This window comes from Phoenix dactylifera, unplaced genomic scaffold, assembly GCF_009389715.1.
Source record: "Phoenix dactylifera cultivar Barhee BC4 unplaced genomic scaffold, palm_55x_up_171113_PBpolish2nd_filt_p 000007F, whole genome shotgun sequence".
Taxonomy (NCBI): domain Eukaryota; kingdom Viridiplantae; phylum Streptophyta; class Magnoliopsida; order Arecales; family Arecaceae; genus Phoenix; species Phoenix dactylifera.
Window position 1 is genome coordinate 115,871 of NW_024067666.1, and position 17,548 is coordinate 133,418.

Here is a 17,548-nt window from a genome sequence, read left to right on the forward strand (position 1 = left end):
GCAATTAGCGCATCTCTCCTCTCCAGAAGAGACTGTACTCCCAGTCCTCCCTCCTGGATCAGTATGCAGACCCTCTCTGAAGCCAACAACTGCACTCCGTGGCCACCTCCATGCGAGCCCCAAAGGAAGTTCCGAAGAAGCCACTCAATCCCTATCAGCACAGTCTTCGGAACAATAGTATTGGACATGAGGTAAATTGGCATGGAACTCAAAACCGACTTAACTAGCATCAGCCTGCCCATCATGGATAGTGAAGACGCCCTCTAGCGCTCTAGCCGGTCTTGCATCCGCTGCACCAACCCAGAGCACTCTGACACCTACAGCCTCCTCCTTGAGTTAGGGACCCCTAAGTAGCTCCACAACCCCTCCTGCTCCTGCATCACGAGAATCCCCCTAATCTCCTGCCTTACCCGCAACTCCATCCTTAGATTGAAGCATATAGTGGATTTGTGAGGATTCACTCTTTGCCTCGAAGCCTCACAGTAGTCCACCAATACACCTTTGAGGGTCAACGCATCCCTCGCCCTCGCCCTCATCAGGAGGAGGAGGCAGTCATTTGCAAAAAAATGGTGAGAGATCGGTCGGGCACCAGGGGATGGTGCATAGGCCTCCGGCTCCCGATTTCGACAAGTTGCCCGCAAGGCACGGGAGAGCACATTAGCACAGATAATAAATATGTACGGGGATAAGGGACAACCCTGGCGAAGCCCAATGGTGGACTGGAAGAATAGCAATGGCGTCTCGTTGATCATAATGGAGAAGATAGTTCCTTGCACACAACATAAGACCGAGGCTATCCAGGTCTCATGGAATCCAAAACTCTTCAATGCTCACTTGAGAAAGTCCCATCGAATCCTGTCGTAAACCTTCTCCATGTCCAATTTAACTGCCATCAGACTTCACCTCCTTGGGGCCCGCTGCAGATTCCACATCATCTCTTGGGCAATTAAGATATTATTAGAGATATTCCTGCCCCCCACAAAAGCTTCCTGCTCCTAACAAATGATATTTGACAGCAACGGCTTCATCATGCCTACCATGATCTTCGCCACGATCTTGGAAAACATGGTGCAAAGATTGATAGGCCTAAAGTGGCTGGGCTCTTCCGCGTCCTGGCTTTTCGGTGTAAGACTGACGTAAGTGGTCTTTCAGTCATCTGCCATCTTGTGGTGAATTGGCTGGCAGATGATAATGTTGGTTATGAGTTTCATATGGAATTTGTTCTTCTTTCAGAATTTAATCTTTTGCTGTAAACACATGCAGCGGGCGTAGACTATGTTCGTAGTTTTTAAATCCTGTAGTTATCTTATGTTTTTGTTGTTTTTTTACTGCTATTTGTTTTGTTTTTCTTCCATCTATTGCGGAGATAAAAAATAAAAAAAAAAATCTTGCATAAGCTTCTGGATGGCTGCCACGTAAATTACGTGATGGAACGGAACGCCGTCTCAGAAGGCTCATCAACACTATCAGACGGCCCAAAACTGCAGAGCTTTTCCTCGGTGTTCCCTTGTGACGACGTCTCTCTCTCTCTCAATCCAAATTTGGGAGCGAGGGGCCGCAGCTGCCCACAGATCTTCGAACCCATCTGCTTCCCCTCCATTGTGAGCCAATCCCTTTGGTACCTCCCCTCCTAATTCCACTGGAGAGCTGTTTGAGTGCTCCATGGCTCTGCTTCGATCGTGTGTAAGTTTTCCAGCTCCATTTGTTGCGAGATTCGTGGATCCTTTTTTTTTCTTTTTGGTTTTGGATACTTGGAATTGATCTATCTCTCGTGGATCGAAGGGATTTGAACTTCAATATGTTATCTTGTGAGGTTTTTCGGGGTATCTAGAGCGGGATCAGCTTTTCCGCAGATTAAAGTGGAATCGGGTTTGGTTTTAGATCTGTTGTGACTCTTATTTTGTGCTTTCTGGTATTCGTGCTGTCAGTAGATCTATTGATCGGGTGATCGGGCCCTTACAAAAGGTTTGGATTTCGTGGGGATGGGATGGAGATTCGATCTTACGATAGAGATTAGAGAAAAAAGTGGCCTTTTTGCTGTAGTGTAGCACGGGGGTAGGAAGTTTGCTATTATTGTAGTTCTCAGTGGATTAGGGTTTTAGTAATGGAGCCTTGTGATACATATATAACTTTGTCTGATCAATTTTATGGGGCTTCCAATTTGTAGAACTCGGGATGCTTTGTTTTAGCTTATTTGTTGAAAATTTGTCCAGTTCTTTGCAACCCATGTTTCGATTCTTGTGGTTTCTCTTATTAATTTCCTTTTACAAAAAAAGGTTTATTTTGTTAATGTGTTATAGTGGTACTGCTTGTTCCTTCTAGCTGTCATATTAAAATTTTGAAGTGCTTGAAAAGAGCATACTGGAAATTTGATTGGATTGTAGAACTGTCTTGTTGAATTTTTCTTATAATTTGTGTTTTTTTTTCTCCAGATTTTGTTTATTTTCATTCTGATGCAACTGAATGATCCATTAGTTTATGTAATTCTAGCACAAAAGGATGCATGCAATTCCTCTGTCATGTGTATCAGACATGGAAGTGTCTTGGCATTATAGATGTTACCATGGTCCAAATTTGGCCTTCATTTTTGATGACTCTGATTAAATCCTTCTACATTTTTTTATAATCTTACTGTTCTTTTGGCGATCTTTCTTATTTTCATTGGTAGTCAGATCCAAATCATTGTGTTTTAAATGTCTGTGTTATCTCTATTGATGAGTTGAAATTTGTCATACAAGTTAATAGTTTAAACTTATGTGCATAAAATCGACCAAGTTTTGCATTCATTATTTGAAGCCAATGCCATCTGCAAGTTTATAGCATCCAATGATGCCATGCAAAATGAGAGTTTAAGTGTAATTGTTACATCTTGTCCATTGTTGCCAACTTTCTCGTAAAGTGGGGGCAACTTAATCTTTGACATAATAAGACAATGGGGTCATCTTTAGAAGTCCTCGATCCTCTAACACCTTCTTGATATGTGCTATTTATCAAGTTCAGATGCAGAAACTGATTTATAATCCAAGAGCCTTTGAAACATGTCTGTGTTTATCTGGCTAGTTGTCTAATAGATAGCCCAGTATGCGATTGTATTTGACAATTTGGTTTGGAGTCTTTTTAAGTAGTTGTCTAATAGATAGCCCAATATACGATTGTATTTGACAATTTGGTTTGGAGTCTAAGGAAAATGTGTTGGAAACAAAGAGGTGGATTAATCTGTTCATCATAACTTTTCATTAGTGTAAATTATGAGAGTAGGATTCTATTTTGGTTGTGGGGTTAAGTTTTGGTGGTTGTTCAAGGCTTTGGGCTATTCAAGGGTACCTGCATCTGGAACTTAGAAATGTTTGACACTTGGGTATAAGTTTGCAAGAAGAAATCCTTAAAGATTAAAGGGATCTGGTATTTCAACATGAACCTGCAGCGAACACATACTGAAATCCATGTAGTTTAGACTTTGTGTTTTCTTGAACTGGCTAGGTAATTTGGTTGGTTTTGAATCCTAATAGTGATTTCTTATATTGATGAAAGAAGAAGCTTTTACCCATTTTTTCTTGGTAACGGGTTTGGAAGAGGAAAGGATAAACTTTTCAAAAGGAAAGTTAGGCTAGAGATTATTTGGTAAAGTTTTAAGGTTAAACTAGTTCTTGCATGTGCTTTAGGATTTATCCTTCCATGTCTGGGAATGCTCTTATTTGGGATGGGCTTAAGCTTCAGTTTATCTGTTCACTTTGTTTCTCAGTTTGTAGACTACAACCTTAGTATAAAAGAATAGAATTTTGGAATTCTTATATCAGCACTTCTAAATTCTAACAATAAAAATATATATTATTTCGAAAATTCCAAATATATCAGCCACCTATTTTAAATTGTTAACACTACCAATTGACTTTTTTTTAGGCCCGTTTCATAGTTCTAGAGCAATCTCTTAATCCTCTTGTAGATCCAAAACGGACAATTGGGATAGCACTAATTGTGATAAGCTTAATTGCTTTTTCGGGCTTGATTCAAGATGTGGTTGGGCAATCTAGTTAGCCTAGGATTTGAGCTTAGTGGGTATTAGGTTGCTGATGAACATTTAAATAGAATATTGAGTTCTTATTGAGCCCCATTTAACTTGAAATTATTTTAAATCTCCAGAACGCTGATTAAGGATGACCAAGTAGGCAATGTGGAACTAGACTTGAAATTTTGGTAATCAACCCAGATCACAGGTTTAGTTCATAGAATAGTACCTCGGCCTATTTAGAATAACATTAGGAAGCCAGATTAAGTTAAAAGATACCTTTAGTTCAAAACCATTGTTAGCCTCTAATCTTACACGGAGGGCATGCGATTGTTGTTGCCCATCCTGAAGGGCGCCAAGGATATATAACTAGTCAGATCCTAATCTTGAGGGAGCTTTGAGTGAAAATTGTGGTTCCATCATGTACATCAATTTACATGCTAATGTAATCTGAGATCTGTCCAGAAGAGACATATGGTGATTGACCATCATTCTAATTCACTTTTTCAACTTGTGAAAACCAAAATCATCTTGCATTCACTTGCATGGATACCAAGGTTAAGTGGACCCCATTATAAATGGTGCTTATTGGAGGGAACTTCTTTGTATATAAAATACTCTTGCAACAAGGGGTATACGGGAATGTTGTTGCGAATATTTTAAAAGGCAGCTGTAGTATGCAGGCGATCAAGAGACTGCATAGTTGTAGTAGGTGGGCTGGATATGCCGTTACCTTTCTTTTAACTATATAAAAATAAATAAATATATTAAGTGCAATAAAAACAATAGCAATGATAATTCTTGGATAATTAATATCAGTATTAATAAGAACAACTACTAACAATTAGTGCTTATTACTTACTACTTAGTACTAATAGCAACGACTATATTTAGAGTAACATATTTGGCCCTATAATGCTAAGAGGGCCACATGTGAAGATATAAAATGCTAATTGAGCCACATATATAGCCATTTAGTACAAAGTAAACTGCCTTTTTGGTCCATATGAGGTTTGACCGCGTATAATTATCGGATATAGACAATGCTGTGCAGTCAAAGGATCACATCAGCATAGCCTTATGCATCGCATTTTTAAACACGGGTGTTGCAATGCATTGTTTTCCTCATCTTAGTTAATTATTTACTTGTTTGCATCAAAGCTATCTTCACTTAGTTTGGGGAATTTTTCAATTTCTTTGGTTTCGTATAGGTTCTAAATGAACAAGTCATCCATTTATTGAGCCATATGTCTCCATCCCCATATTGAATTTAAATCTTTGATATATTTAAAGGACAGTAAATTGGCCTCCTTTTTTAGGGGATAACTGGACTCATGTCATTAAAAGAGCACTTGTTAGCTAGTGCAAGCTAGAGCTTCCAAAGCCAAGTGCTTTATCTGTGTTTGTTTACCCTTAGGTTTCCTTAAAAGTTTCACGGTTCATAGTTTTATCCATCTTTGGGGTGCACATTTTTGTTTTGGGGCCCTCTAACAGTACCCATCTCTATCACATGAGCATTACATTGACACCACAAGCGTAGAAATAAAAGATAAACCACATGATTTTAACTGCGTGACACCTATCATTGGCTTTCCAAAGGAATACATAGGTTCCTTTGGAGGTTGAAATCATCAGCTTCCTTCTACTAGTAACCTATTGATTCTTTGCAAATATACACGTATCTCTCTCCTTCTTGCCATGAGCAAGTCTTTGGTCCCTTTCATTCTTATGGCATGTTCCCTTTCTTGTTACCATGTGGAACATTATGAGTTTATAGAAGAGAACCCCTACATGGCTTTTGGTTTTAGCTAGCCCAAATATTCATTAAAAAGGTCCTCTGACTCACCTTGTTGAAGAAAACTTTCTCTTGTTATTTATTGAAAAGATCTTTATAGATGTCGATTCATTCAATTTTAGGTGCATCAATAAGTCTTGTTATTCTTTTCCATGGACTGAATGCATTCATGATATTTGGAAAGCAAGTTGGTTCACTACTTATGTTTCATTTATCACTTTACATGTTAGCGCACTGATCTGCATAAAGCAGTTTTGGCTCATTCTTTGCATAAGCATCACCAAACAAGGAGACTTTTGTCTCCTTGTTACTTATTTCCTTAGGGACCTTGGTGTCTAAACATGGAGCTTATGGGCCCATTGTTTGATTCAAGAGTCCTATTTGGCTGTTCTAGCAGGTAAACTAAGACTTCACCAAAATAAGGAGCATGATGGCTTGGCGATAACTCACAAGTGTTTTATTCCATTTTTGACCATGGTACTAATGAATTGTCTGGAATGAAGTAGAATTTCAACACTCTACATTTATTTAGCAACCAATATCTGACATGGAAGCTGATAGGACCAAGATCACAAGCTTAGATTACCTAAAGCCCACTTAATGCTAGTATAAGGCACTCTACAACCTACTTCAAGCAACTTGGACCAACACCTAACCAATTTAAGTTTACAAGAATCCTCCTTGACACACTTGTGTGAACATGGAGAATGGATCAATCTAGGCTATTCTAGGTTCCTTTAGTTAGGCAAAATGTTCAATGTGATAAATTTCATCCACTTGGGGCATTTACTACAAGACTCTACATGATCCATTTCAAGAAAATTGCATTTCTGTCTTATGTTGCGAACATGAATCTTTCATGTGCTTACCAAGGAAGAAACATAGAATACAATGCCTACTTCATGAGCTATGGCTATTATTAAAACAATTAGGGCTAAATAAGGCTCATCTAAGATAAATTCTTGGGATGGATCCATATGTTGCTATTTTTAATGAAATAAGTGGTTTGTAACCCTCTTTATTTTTCTCTACCATTAAGTTAACATTATCTTCATGGTATAATGAGGGTGAGCCTTTGTCCCATGGTAAGACGACTCCATTGTGACTTTGGTGTCATGGGTTCGAAACATGGAAGCAACATTTCTTTATGAAAAGGTAAGGCTGTTTACATCTGACCATCCCCAAACTCCATAGTGGCAGCAGCCTCGTGCACTACGATGCCCTTTTTTAAATCTCCATGGTATCAAATTTTATTGCAATAGTTGTACTAAAGACCATGTAGTTAATAAGTGGGCATCTGGACTAGGGTTCCTACATCATAATTCATTCACGCCTAATTGAAACAACAAGAATTTTGGACTAAATACTAGTGTTGGTTTCATCAAACCTTAGTTGCCATTGGTTCCTATTAATGACTACCTTTTGGTGTTATTGCAAGGTCTTCCAATTTCTTTGGCATAACTTGCATTAACGTTAGCTTAGGCATGTTTTCCTCTATACCCGTTACATAGATTTAAGCACCATCCTTGTTGAATCTTTCTTAGATTTTTGTTACAAACATATGTACCATCTCAATTGATTCTACATCTCTTTTTTCTCAACTTGTGCAATTCTTATGCCTTTTAATATTCACATGTCCCATCCTCTTGTTCATGGCTCTACCACACATCCATCTTAAATAACAGAGTCATGTAGCTAATTCTAAATAAATGGTTGTGGCTTACCTTTTGATTTCTAATTCTAAATCCCATAACTAACATGAAATTACATGGTTCCCTAGCTTAGTCTCCACAACTCTTTGAGTCACCCAAAATAAGCCAACCTTGGTGTAATAATTGCTAGGGCAACCTCGGGTGGGGCTATTGAAAAATTTGGATATTTCTAACTCAAGTAGACATATAGACATTTTACTTCGAATCAATTTTGGTACCTAACATGCAGTCCATGACTTAGAAACAGATATCCAAATTATGTGTCAATTTTACTTTTTTGCTCCCACTCAATGTGCCCAATTATGAGGATCATAATTTATCTCTTCCTCTACTAAATCTATGTCTTGCTCCGTTGCTCTGCTCTGGTTCACGCTCCGTGCTTCTAAGCTCTGTGCCCTTCAAAGTCCAAGTGAACCAACCAAAAATTGGTCAACTTTAGACATAGGCTCTATAGTGCTGTAGCTCCTAAATCATTTGGACCAGAATAGGTTTTTGATTTGTAACTCTCGAAGTCCTTTAGCTAACTTGGAGTTAAGGAGGTATTTAGGTGAACCAACCCAAAATGGGTTAACTTGGGCTTATGTCAAATAATTGTGCGAGTGGCCTAGTGTTGGTGTCCCTTGAGAATCAGGTCAACCTTGGACCTTAACATTCCTTGTTATGGCTAACAATAGAAGTGGTAATGCCTACTTAAGTCTATAACCTTCGAGCGTGGTCTAACTTAAAATGAGTCAACCTTGAAGTCTTGAATTGTTTCTTCTAAATCCTATAGGTAACCTGTAATTAGCTCAGCAAGAAGCATATTTGAAACCCAGGTGAAACGTTCCATGATAGGTTAGCCACCTTATATCCAAGGGATATGAAGCTTAGCATTTATAACTTTTCAGGTCCCTAGTCAGCCAATCCCAAATGGGCCATTCTCGGGTCCTTAATATGAAATATGTCATATCAAACTCAAGATGCTGAGTCAACCATCCAATTTGGACTCATCTTGGGTTTGTAACTTTTCAATATCTGCTTTGGACCACTTAGTTCCTTATCCATGTTTTGCTACCAAGATTTTAAACTAGGCCAAATTTCTAAAAAATTGGACCTTGTGTCTCTATTGTTTTATGTTTTAATATGTATAAATATATAATTGTTGGTAACTACTTACGTGCTTCTGGCAAAACCATACAATAAGTATATTAATCAAGGTTCGCCATCTCGGTATCGAACCCCGTGCCGGTGCCACACTAGCACTATATCGGTATAGTATGGGGTTTTTTTGGTGTACCGACACACGGTGCACTTTTCGTGCCGTGTACTAGTATCGAACCGGTAAGGTACAGTGCGCCCGGTTCGGGCCGGTATATGGCGAACCATGATATTATTATTTTCATTTTTGTTTGAATGGCTTCTTTATACCTATCTTGTCGATGAGGTCTCCTAGTCCTATCAATTTTCAAATTTGATGTAGGCTTTAGTGTCGCAGAAGTTTTAAAAAAGGATTTAATCCCATAGGGTAGATGTAAGGGATTTATAAATGAAATAATACCTCTTATGTCTTGATATTTTTCCTGTAGATCTCCATCATTCCACAAAGAGAGTGCGATATCATCATTGCCTAAGTAAGTTGCATTGGAATACTCTCGGTTAGGAGGTTTTAAATTTGTTTTGAATAAGCCTTATTGTCAAAGGACCCTTACTTCATTATGAATAGGTTTAAGGGGTCATAATAGAATTAGGATTGCATTTTCTTTTTTTTCTTTCCTGAGAGCTATCTATCTGGGCATTAGTAGATCAATGAATTATTAGAATACATTTGATTTGGTAATGGAACTAATCTATTATGCTAACATTTACTTGCTGGACCTTGATATCATCCACTCGTTGAATCCGGGGGTTGTTATCCCCCTTCATGTTTTATCCCTTCATCATTTTATAAGCCTGGGTTCTATCAAATAATTAATTGAGACGGGACTTTGTGGTTAGTTATTGGATATATCTATAACTTTATTTTCAATCTCACTCTCATTCTGTATACTCTAAACCCTCAGAAGCTGAATAAGTGATGGATATGCTGTAGACAAGCCATGTATCTCCAAAAGTTGATCGTGCTGTTGAAAGTGAAATTTACTATTCTAAGAACTGGTACTCTTATATTCTTAAGAATTCCTGTAGTGGTATTATACACATCTGACAATCAGCTCCACTTCTTTCAGTCAAATGCCACCTCTGGGATGGGTGTTGCTGACCATTGCAAGGACACATTCTTAGAGCTTCAGAGGAAGAAGACACATCGGTACGTGATTTTCAAAATTGATGAAAAGCGAAAGGAGGTGGTTGTAGATAAGACTGGAGGTGCGACTGAGAGCTATGATGATTTCATGGCTTCTCTACCAGAAAATGATTGCCGATATGCCATCTACGATTTTGACTTTGTTACTGATGAGAACTGTCAGAAAAGCAAGATTTTCTTTATTGCCTGGTAACTCTCTCTTTCTGCTAGTTCTCCATTTAATTGTGCTGTTAATGGTACTATATTGTTAGCTGAGGCATGATGTGTATAAAATTTCAATCCAGTAAAAGAAAATGTAGGTAGAAATCGTTTTATTTGTGTGATCTCTGCAGGTTGGGCAGTCATCTGCCTTATATTCATGATACGTGGATGGTTATCTGACTTGTGTCTGTCATTGGCAATCACTGTATGGTTGCAGTCTTTAAAGAAATGAAGTGGTTTTGGGGAGGTTCTGAAAGCAAGGTCGATGGGTTTGCAGGGACATATATAAAATGATGAGCAGGAAGCAAGAAATCCCAACTGTTTTAATATGAATTGGATTTTCTTGTATAAATTGACTGAATTGCTTCAACAAACTGATGTGCATCACAATTAAGGTAATGTATGTTTGTGTTGGAAGCTTTGAATGATGGCACCTAGATTGTATTCTTTGGATGCAACCTTAAAAGTGGATTTGAGCACACAAATATTGTACACATGTAGATGCATGCATGCATGTAAACATACATGACATTATCCATATATGCATATGTAAGCATATATTCATGTAACCTACCCATGTTGACACATACATACATGTGCATTCCCAAAATCACTTGTATTTTTGGAATCATTGCTTAGTCATGGTAAAGCAGGATTTCTTGGTGTTTGAAGCGACTGAAAAGAAGTATTTGAACATGGAGTTCTAAGATCGGGTTACATGCTTCCAAAGAATCAGTGTCAGAGCAGAATGCTATCGGACACAAGTTGGATAAACCTGATGGGAAATCCATAGAACAGGATAGGTCCAAATGTAAAGTTTCCATATTAGTTATTCTTTTGCTTATGGTTCTTAGAAACTATATTGCTATTGGAGAGGTGCATTCAAAAGAATTGCATATATAGAGGTCGCTCGTGAGCAGATTGTGAACAAAGATTCAAATAACTCAACCCTCTGTCACCTTCTATTGGGAATATCTTATTTATTGGTAATAATTATTTGCCTCATATGTTTTTCTTCTCATTCTAGGTTTCTTTTTCTAACTTTTTACGTACTAAAGGATGATCATCAAGAGTAATGAGCTAAGCTTGTCAAACGAAATGCATTATGATCCACACTTTATACCATCAATCATAATGCTTTAAGTTCAACATGCTAAGCAGTTTGGATGGAATAATTGGAAGATGTATAACTCATGCCGCTTTCATTGGTAAAGATTCTAACTCGTATTGTTTTCGCTTTTCCATTGCAGCTTTGTTACTTCGTGTATATTTGAAGTATCTCCATCCATGCTGTATGCATAGAAAACACCGTTGTTAATATTTACTGTTCCCTAACTTTAATACCTATGACTTTTTGAATCTTTTTTGTGTCACTTTCTGCTTTTCTTTTCCTGCTAGTTTCTGATTTTATAAATATATACTGGTATTAGTATTTGTACTAATGTTGCCCTTCTCACTTTTCTTTGAACTCATTTGTTTTTACCTATAATTGTGTATGCTGTAAATATCTTTCTGCATCAGGTCCCCATCTGTTTCTCGAATCCGAGCTAAGATGCTGTATGCGACCTCCAAGGATCGATTTAGGCGAGAGATGGATGGAGTTCACTATGAGATTCAGGCAACTGATCCCTCGGAATTGGACCTTGAGGTTCTTAGAGACCGGGCACATTAAATCTCCCGAGTTCATACGCATGCGTGATGGATATATTCGGTCATGACCCCGGGAAAATAGTGGTGAAGGGATCATCAGGTTCCTACGAACCATATGCAACTTTATCATGCTGGTTGAATATAATAATGTTGATGGAAAATCAATATCTAAAAATTATGGACAGAGCTTGTAATTGCATGATTAATATTTGTTGCGGGTGACTGCATCTTCTGTATTATCTCAGGTTTATATCTCTCATCTTGAAAGACCTTGTCAAGAAGCCACCTGTTCACCTTCATTTACCCTATCAAACCATGGTGCCCCAAAACCATCCATTTAATTGCCCTTGATGAAGCTTGACTGGGAAACTCTACAAGGATCCATGATCCAACATTTTAAAGTATTGGAGTGATTATGCACTCCTGTTATAGTTTAGGGTTTGTGATCTGCTGAAATGGAACCCATCCTTTTTGAAGTTGGTTGGCTGCTGAACCAGTTCTGTATTCTCTATTTTCTTTCATTTAGAGGAAAGCAAAGCAAACTGTGTGGTAGATTGGCTTGCATGATGGGGTTAAGGTTCATAATTTTCAGTTTATTTGGAGAGACAGGCACCTTGGAAGCTTTTGGAGCTCTCTTGGACAAGTGCTGAAGAGGAGATTATTAAGAGAAGAATGACGTTGTTGTAAGCCTTGTTTTGGTGCTTGGCACGGTAATGGACCCGGATGGCTTAGCTTTGCACACTAAATTTTGTTATTAAAAAGAAATTAAAAAGAGCATGCAATTGGGCAAAAGTGGACGTCAGTTGCAGTTGATGATGGATGGATTGTACAGAATCTTGTGGGTGGAAGCATAGTTACTCGATAAGAGAAAAAATATTTTTCAAATATCCTTAGTTTCTTAAAAAAATATTTGAAAATCATATTATTAATGGATTTTTAACAAATATATCTAAAACAATATCTTATCTTTTATTTGTGAGCTAAATGAACTATTATTTCTGTATTCTAATCGATCCAACAACTATTTTCAAATCTAAACTATTAGGGAATACTCTCCCTCTTTTGGTAGAGAAATATGCTCTCTCCGATTCTAACTATCTCCACCAATTTCAAAATTCAATAGTTCTAATTCACCAAAATCATATTCCATCATTTTGTCTCTAATTTTGATTCCGTATATTCAGTTTATATTTATTTTTGTTATATTTAATATAATTTAATTATTTAAAATTATATTTTATTATATTTATTTTCAAATATGCATTTAAAAATCAAAAAAAAGTTTTTTTTAAAATTTTTTAGAGCCTTCCACCACCACAATAAAATCTATTCAAAAAAAATTATACCAAAGGAAAAAGGATGCTATTCCAAACAAGATCAAAACTCCACCAACTGTTGCAAAGTACATGCTCCTTAAACAATTAAAAAAAAATCTATATGTTTTTTTCCTCTTTAGGGCTCGTTTGGAGTTGAATTTTCAGTGAGATCATGGATTGCATAATGTATTTAAGTAAGGCCCATATCAACCTAATTCCAAATCACATTGAAGGTCTAAATTTTAGGCCACGACTAGGATGATTTTTTTTTTTTTTTTTAAAAAAGGGGCTGAATAGGCTAAAAGACTCGACTCCTCTATGAAATCCAGTTTAATCTTATTGGATTTCTCCAATATACTCTAGAAATGCACTTATAGAAAAGTGCATTTCTTTCCTTCCCGTTACCAAAATTCACCCACCGCTAGTTGGTTCCAAGCCGAGGGTGTATGTTGCCTTGTAGGTGTTTGAGCGGTTTTGGGCATGAAGGATAGTGGCCTAATAAGATCTCGGAACAGGCTGCAATAGAAAATTAGGAACCGAGGAACTATACTCGTATCGGGTGCTGGGTTCATGTTATGTATCATATTTTTTTTTGTTTAAATGTTATGTTTTTACAGAAGTGAGACATAAGTATCCAGTTCAATGCCCTAGTCAAGGTTTTTTTTGGTGTGATTAGTCCTTGTTTTTTCCTTTTCTTTTCGGTTCCAATGCAACAATACCATATATCATTGCGTGACTATTAAAAATACATTTTAAAAAAAATGTGTTAAAAGAAAAGATATATACTTCGTATTATTTAACAATATTAGCACCTGACACAAAATTTGGGCACACCCAAATCACACCAATTTCGATTTGAATTTTGGGATCATGAGATCATCACTTGTGCAAAAATGATTGTAGATCGGTCAGTCCAATGTAAAAACATAGATAGCAATCTGATCCTCTTCCTTCCACTTGCTTCCACCTTCAAATAATGGAAAGAGAGAACCCGCTTCCCGATAAGTAGCGAGGCATATGGTTCGTTTGAGAACAGTCTGAGATTCGTTCCAGGAGAATTGACTTCAATCTGATGCCAAACCGGATAATCCAGCTTTGGTTCAGGCGGCTCAGAGGCGGTTGGGACGCTTCTTGTCCGAAATGAGCTTCCTCCAATCGAGGAGGCTTTAGTTTGGTACATGCCTAGAAGTACGTGCCGACCATTAACGCCATTTTCTTCCCTCTGACAGACATGACTATTTATTACAAGAGAGTAAGGCATTCAGTCAGAAGATAACAAATGAGATTTCTTTTTTCTTTTTTCACGCCCTCCCCCTTCTTCTTCTTCTTCTTCTTCTATCTGAAAAATAAAATTAAAAAGTAAAATACTTCGAAGTACCAGAAACAACTTTCCATCTTCAGCCCACAGAACACTACCGAAGCGACTGGCTACATAAGCAGCCACCCAATCCACAATCCCATTAATTTTACGAAATACGTGCTTGGCCTGGAAAGCTCCTCCAGTCCTCCTATTGTTCGGATATTTCGAAGTAAAGGATGAACGCAACTATTACCCCTTGAGCCTCTCGGACCCAATTGATGACCGTTGCCAAATCCCCCTCTAAGACGATAGAACTGGTCCGCAAAATACACCGGGCATAATGAAGATCCACCCAAGCGGCTCTCAGCTCCGCACCTCTAACCGATATGTCGAAGAGTTGACTGCCCCTGCAGCTTTATCCGGAATCGATATATCGAAGAGTTGACCAAATGATCAAGCTTTACCGGAATGCTTTTTACAGGTTAGTTTTTCTTTCCTTCATTTTGCCTCAAGATATTTAATTTCTTGCAGCTGGAGGATATTGGTTGACACCTTTCACTTAGTACCATTGTGAGAATCCATACATATGTATGTTTAATCTCAATGTCGGCTATACAATTTATAAATTTTAGATATTTATATAAGACTAAAAAAAATTAAATAATATCTCTTGATTTGCTTTTTTTTTTTGGATGAGATTTCGAGTTATGACGAATAACATTAGAGCAAATCAGGGCCATAGCCTATGTAGAATAGAGGATGCTGCAGTATGAGGTCTAGATTAAATTTGTGATATTTGTGATTAGATTTGAGGACCCATAGAGGTATATATTTAGTTCCACATAGACTATGCAATGGGTAGATCTTAGGTACTTATACGATACTAAGGAATTCAAATAATACCTTCCAATTAATCTTTTTGGGTGAGGTCCTAAGTTGTGACAACCATAATCTCAAATCTTGGTAGGATGTCTTGCAAGATATTAGGACCAAATACTATCCTAAGCATTAGGACAAGACTGTTTTGCCATTATTTCAGCATCCCAATCAGCACATTTTAGAATATTTTGATTCTAAGTGTTGAGACAGAACTGGACAACAATACATTCCATTCTATGGGCAAACTAGGATAGTTCCGTCCCACAAGATCCAAAACATTGCCTGGTACTATCCAAATAATATCCTACAAAACTTACCATTGTTTCATGGTAAGAACATTTCGTAGGCAAATAGAAAGACTCGATACATTTTTGTCTACCGAAACCCATAATTTAATGTAGGGCATCCTTACCTTTGAAATTTTTGCAGGGATTTCTGCAGCGAAATTTCCAATCTCGTCTTCCTGACAAAGTGATGGTGAGAACAGGTCATGGCCTTTAGTATGCTTATCAGATAATTAGGTGACGCACTTTCTTGGAGGGCAAAGATGTTTTTTGGGTCGACGAATATTCATCGGGCTTGAATTCTTCTTCCACTGGGGATGTTTTATGGCTTGGTGCTGGTGAAATGAGAGGGGACACCTATGGCAACCTGTTTGTTTCAATCAGATAAACGCAATTTCGTATTGGGCCTACGGATCTTTTATCCCCCCCCCCTTCTTTTTATACACTTAAGGCCGTCTTTTTTTTTTTTTTGCTTAAAAAAAAGAAAGAGACAAGTCCATCTCCACATAGTAGCTCTTATTAAGCCTCCATTCTGCTAGAAGAAAATTCGATATGGATAGAAATAATTATGTGTTATGTATCTACGATCGATTTTATCCATATCCTCTTCTTCTGTGGCCCCACTCGGTTATCCTGGGCTCAGTCGTTTATGCCTACTTTTATAAGGCTTTCATCGCCTGGTGTGATTTCAACATCTACTCGCGTTACATCAACTTTATAGCTCGCTCTTAAACATATTCAATGCATGATTTCAACGTCTCTCGAAACGTCCTCGGACTGATCAACTTCTCTCTCTTTCTACATTTATTTCAAACTGGGAAAGCTTGTCCTCACTTTTTGTTCTTCTCTCTCGCTAACAGAATCCCCGTGAAGCCAGCAAGGTTTTAAATTATAGAATTCTTATATTTCAGAAATCATTTAACAATTTATATAAGCTCATAATATTAACTTATACTAATTTTTATTAATATATTTTTATAAATTATATAATAAATTATAATAAGTTATAGTAGGGTTCTGTATTAATATATGTTATTTTTTTATTTAAAATCTGTATACTAATATATATAATCTCTGAAATTATCAAATATGATAAGATAAAAATATAAATTTTTCGCTTTTCTTTCTCCTAATAGTTAGTTGTTTATATTGTAATTAAGAATTATTGTTCTATTTATGTGTTTATATTATAACAACTCGTTGTAATGCTATAGTCTTCACTATAAGGTCTACCTGATTACTGCTTTATGACAACATGAAATGGTACGTTCCCTGCTTCCGTGACATCGGTTAAGTGGACGGGACGGCACACCCTGTGTAAATATATGTGGCACGGTTGCATTCGTTATGGTGAGCAACTTTCTCCATTTAGTTTGACATAACTTTAATTGATTGAAATCCTCCTCCCTGCATGAATCAAGGATGCAAAAACAATAGAAAATCATATTAGATAGGTCTTAGCTAGTTATAATCAATGAAAAATACTGTAAATTAACCTAATGCACCAGTCAAATATGCAATCGAGCAGCTGCACAAACTCTAGTGCCGGTTTTGGCTATATAAGTGACTTAGCTCCTTGTAATCAAACAGGTTCCAAGTAAAAAGAAGTTCTAATCATACAAGCAGGTCGAAAAGGTTAACACATGACAGGCCTGATACGTCAAGAGAACGGAGAGATGCACCAATTTGACATTGGTTAATTCAAGTATCATGTTACTAACTAGAATTCACATAATAAATAAGATGCAAATAAAGAAACAAATGATAAGTAAATTAAATATAAAATAAGAAACAAGAGAGAATGGTGGAGAATGCGACGATGCATAAACCACAAATTAGATATAAAATAAGAAATATGAGATCTCGCTTAATAATTGAGCAAAAATAGCCATCAGTCTTCTAATAGTGCTGGGCAAAGTGGTAGTCTTAAGATAAACGAGCATGCAAACCATAACCTACGGTACTGCAACAAAGAGAGTATTTTCTTTGACTATGTTAAATATATATTTTCTCCTTAGGACTCATCTCGTTCGTGGAAAAAGAGAGAGGAGAAAGTGTGGTCAAAGATCTTTTGTTTGATTGCAATTTCTAAAAGAGAGAGATGGAAAAGTAGCATTTCCATAA

The 17,548-nt window shown here is 37.2% G+C and overlaps 1 protein-coding gene across 2 annotated transcripts; it reads left to right on the top strand.

Annotated features, from left to right (window-relative positions):
- Positions 1-1,476: 1,476 nt before the first annotated feature.
- Positions 1,477-12,080, top strand: LOC103705418 (actin-depolymerizing factor 11). 2 transcript variants are annotated; one of them, XM_039115682.1, is made up of 4 exons: positions 1,507-1,683; positions 9,553-9,646; positions 9,718-9,983; positions 11,517-12,080. In XM_039115682.1, the coding sequence occupies exons 3-4, from the start codon at positions 9,736-9,738 to the stop codon at positions 11,665-11,667; spliced, it is 399 nt and encodes a 132-aa protein (XP_038971610.1). In that variant the 5' UTR covers positions 1,507-1,683; positions 9,553-9,646; positions 9,718-9,735; the 3' UTR covers positions 11,668-12,080. The 2 variants fall into 2 exon arrangements, with proteins under 2 accessions (XP_008787347.2, XP_038971610.1); XM_008789125.4 differs by lacking the exon at positions 9,553-9,646 and having other exon boundaries at positions 1,477-1,683.
- Positions 12,081-17,548: the final 5,468 nt, after the last annotated feature.

Coding starts and splice junctions, on each gene's coding strand:
- LOC103705418 (XM_008789125.4), top strand. CDS start 1,663: ATGGCTCTGCTTCGATCGTGT. Junction 1,684..9,717: donor TGGCTCTGCTTCGATCGTGT/GTAAGTTTTCCA, acceptor CACTTCTTTCAG/TCAAATGCCACCTCTGGGAT. Junction 9,984..11,516: donor AAGATTTTCTTTATTGCCTG/GTAACTCTCTCT, acceptor TTTCTGCATCAG/GTCCCCATCTGTTTCTCGAA.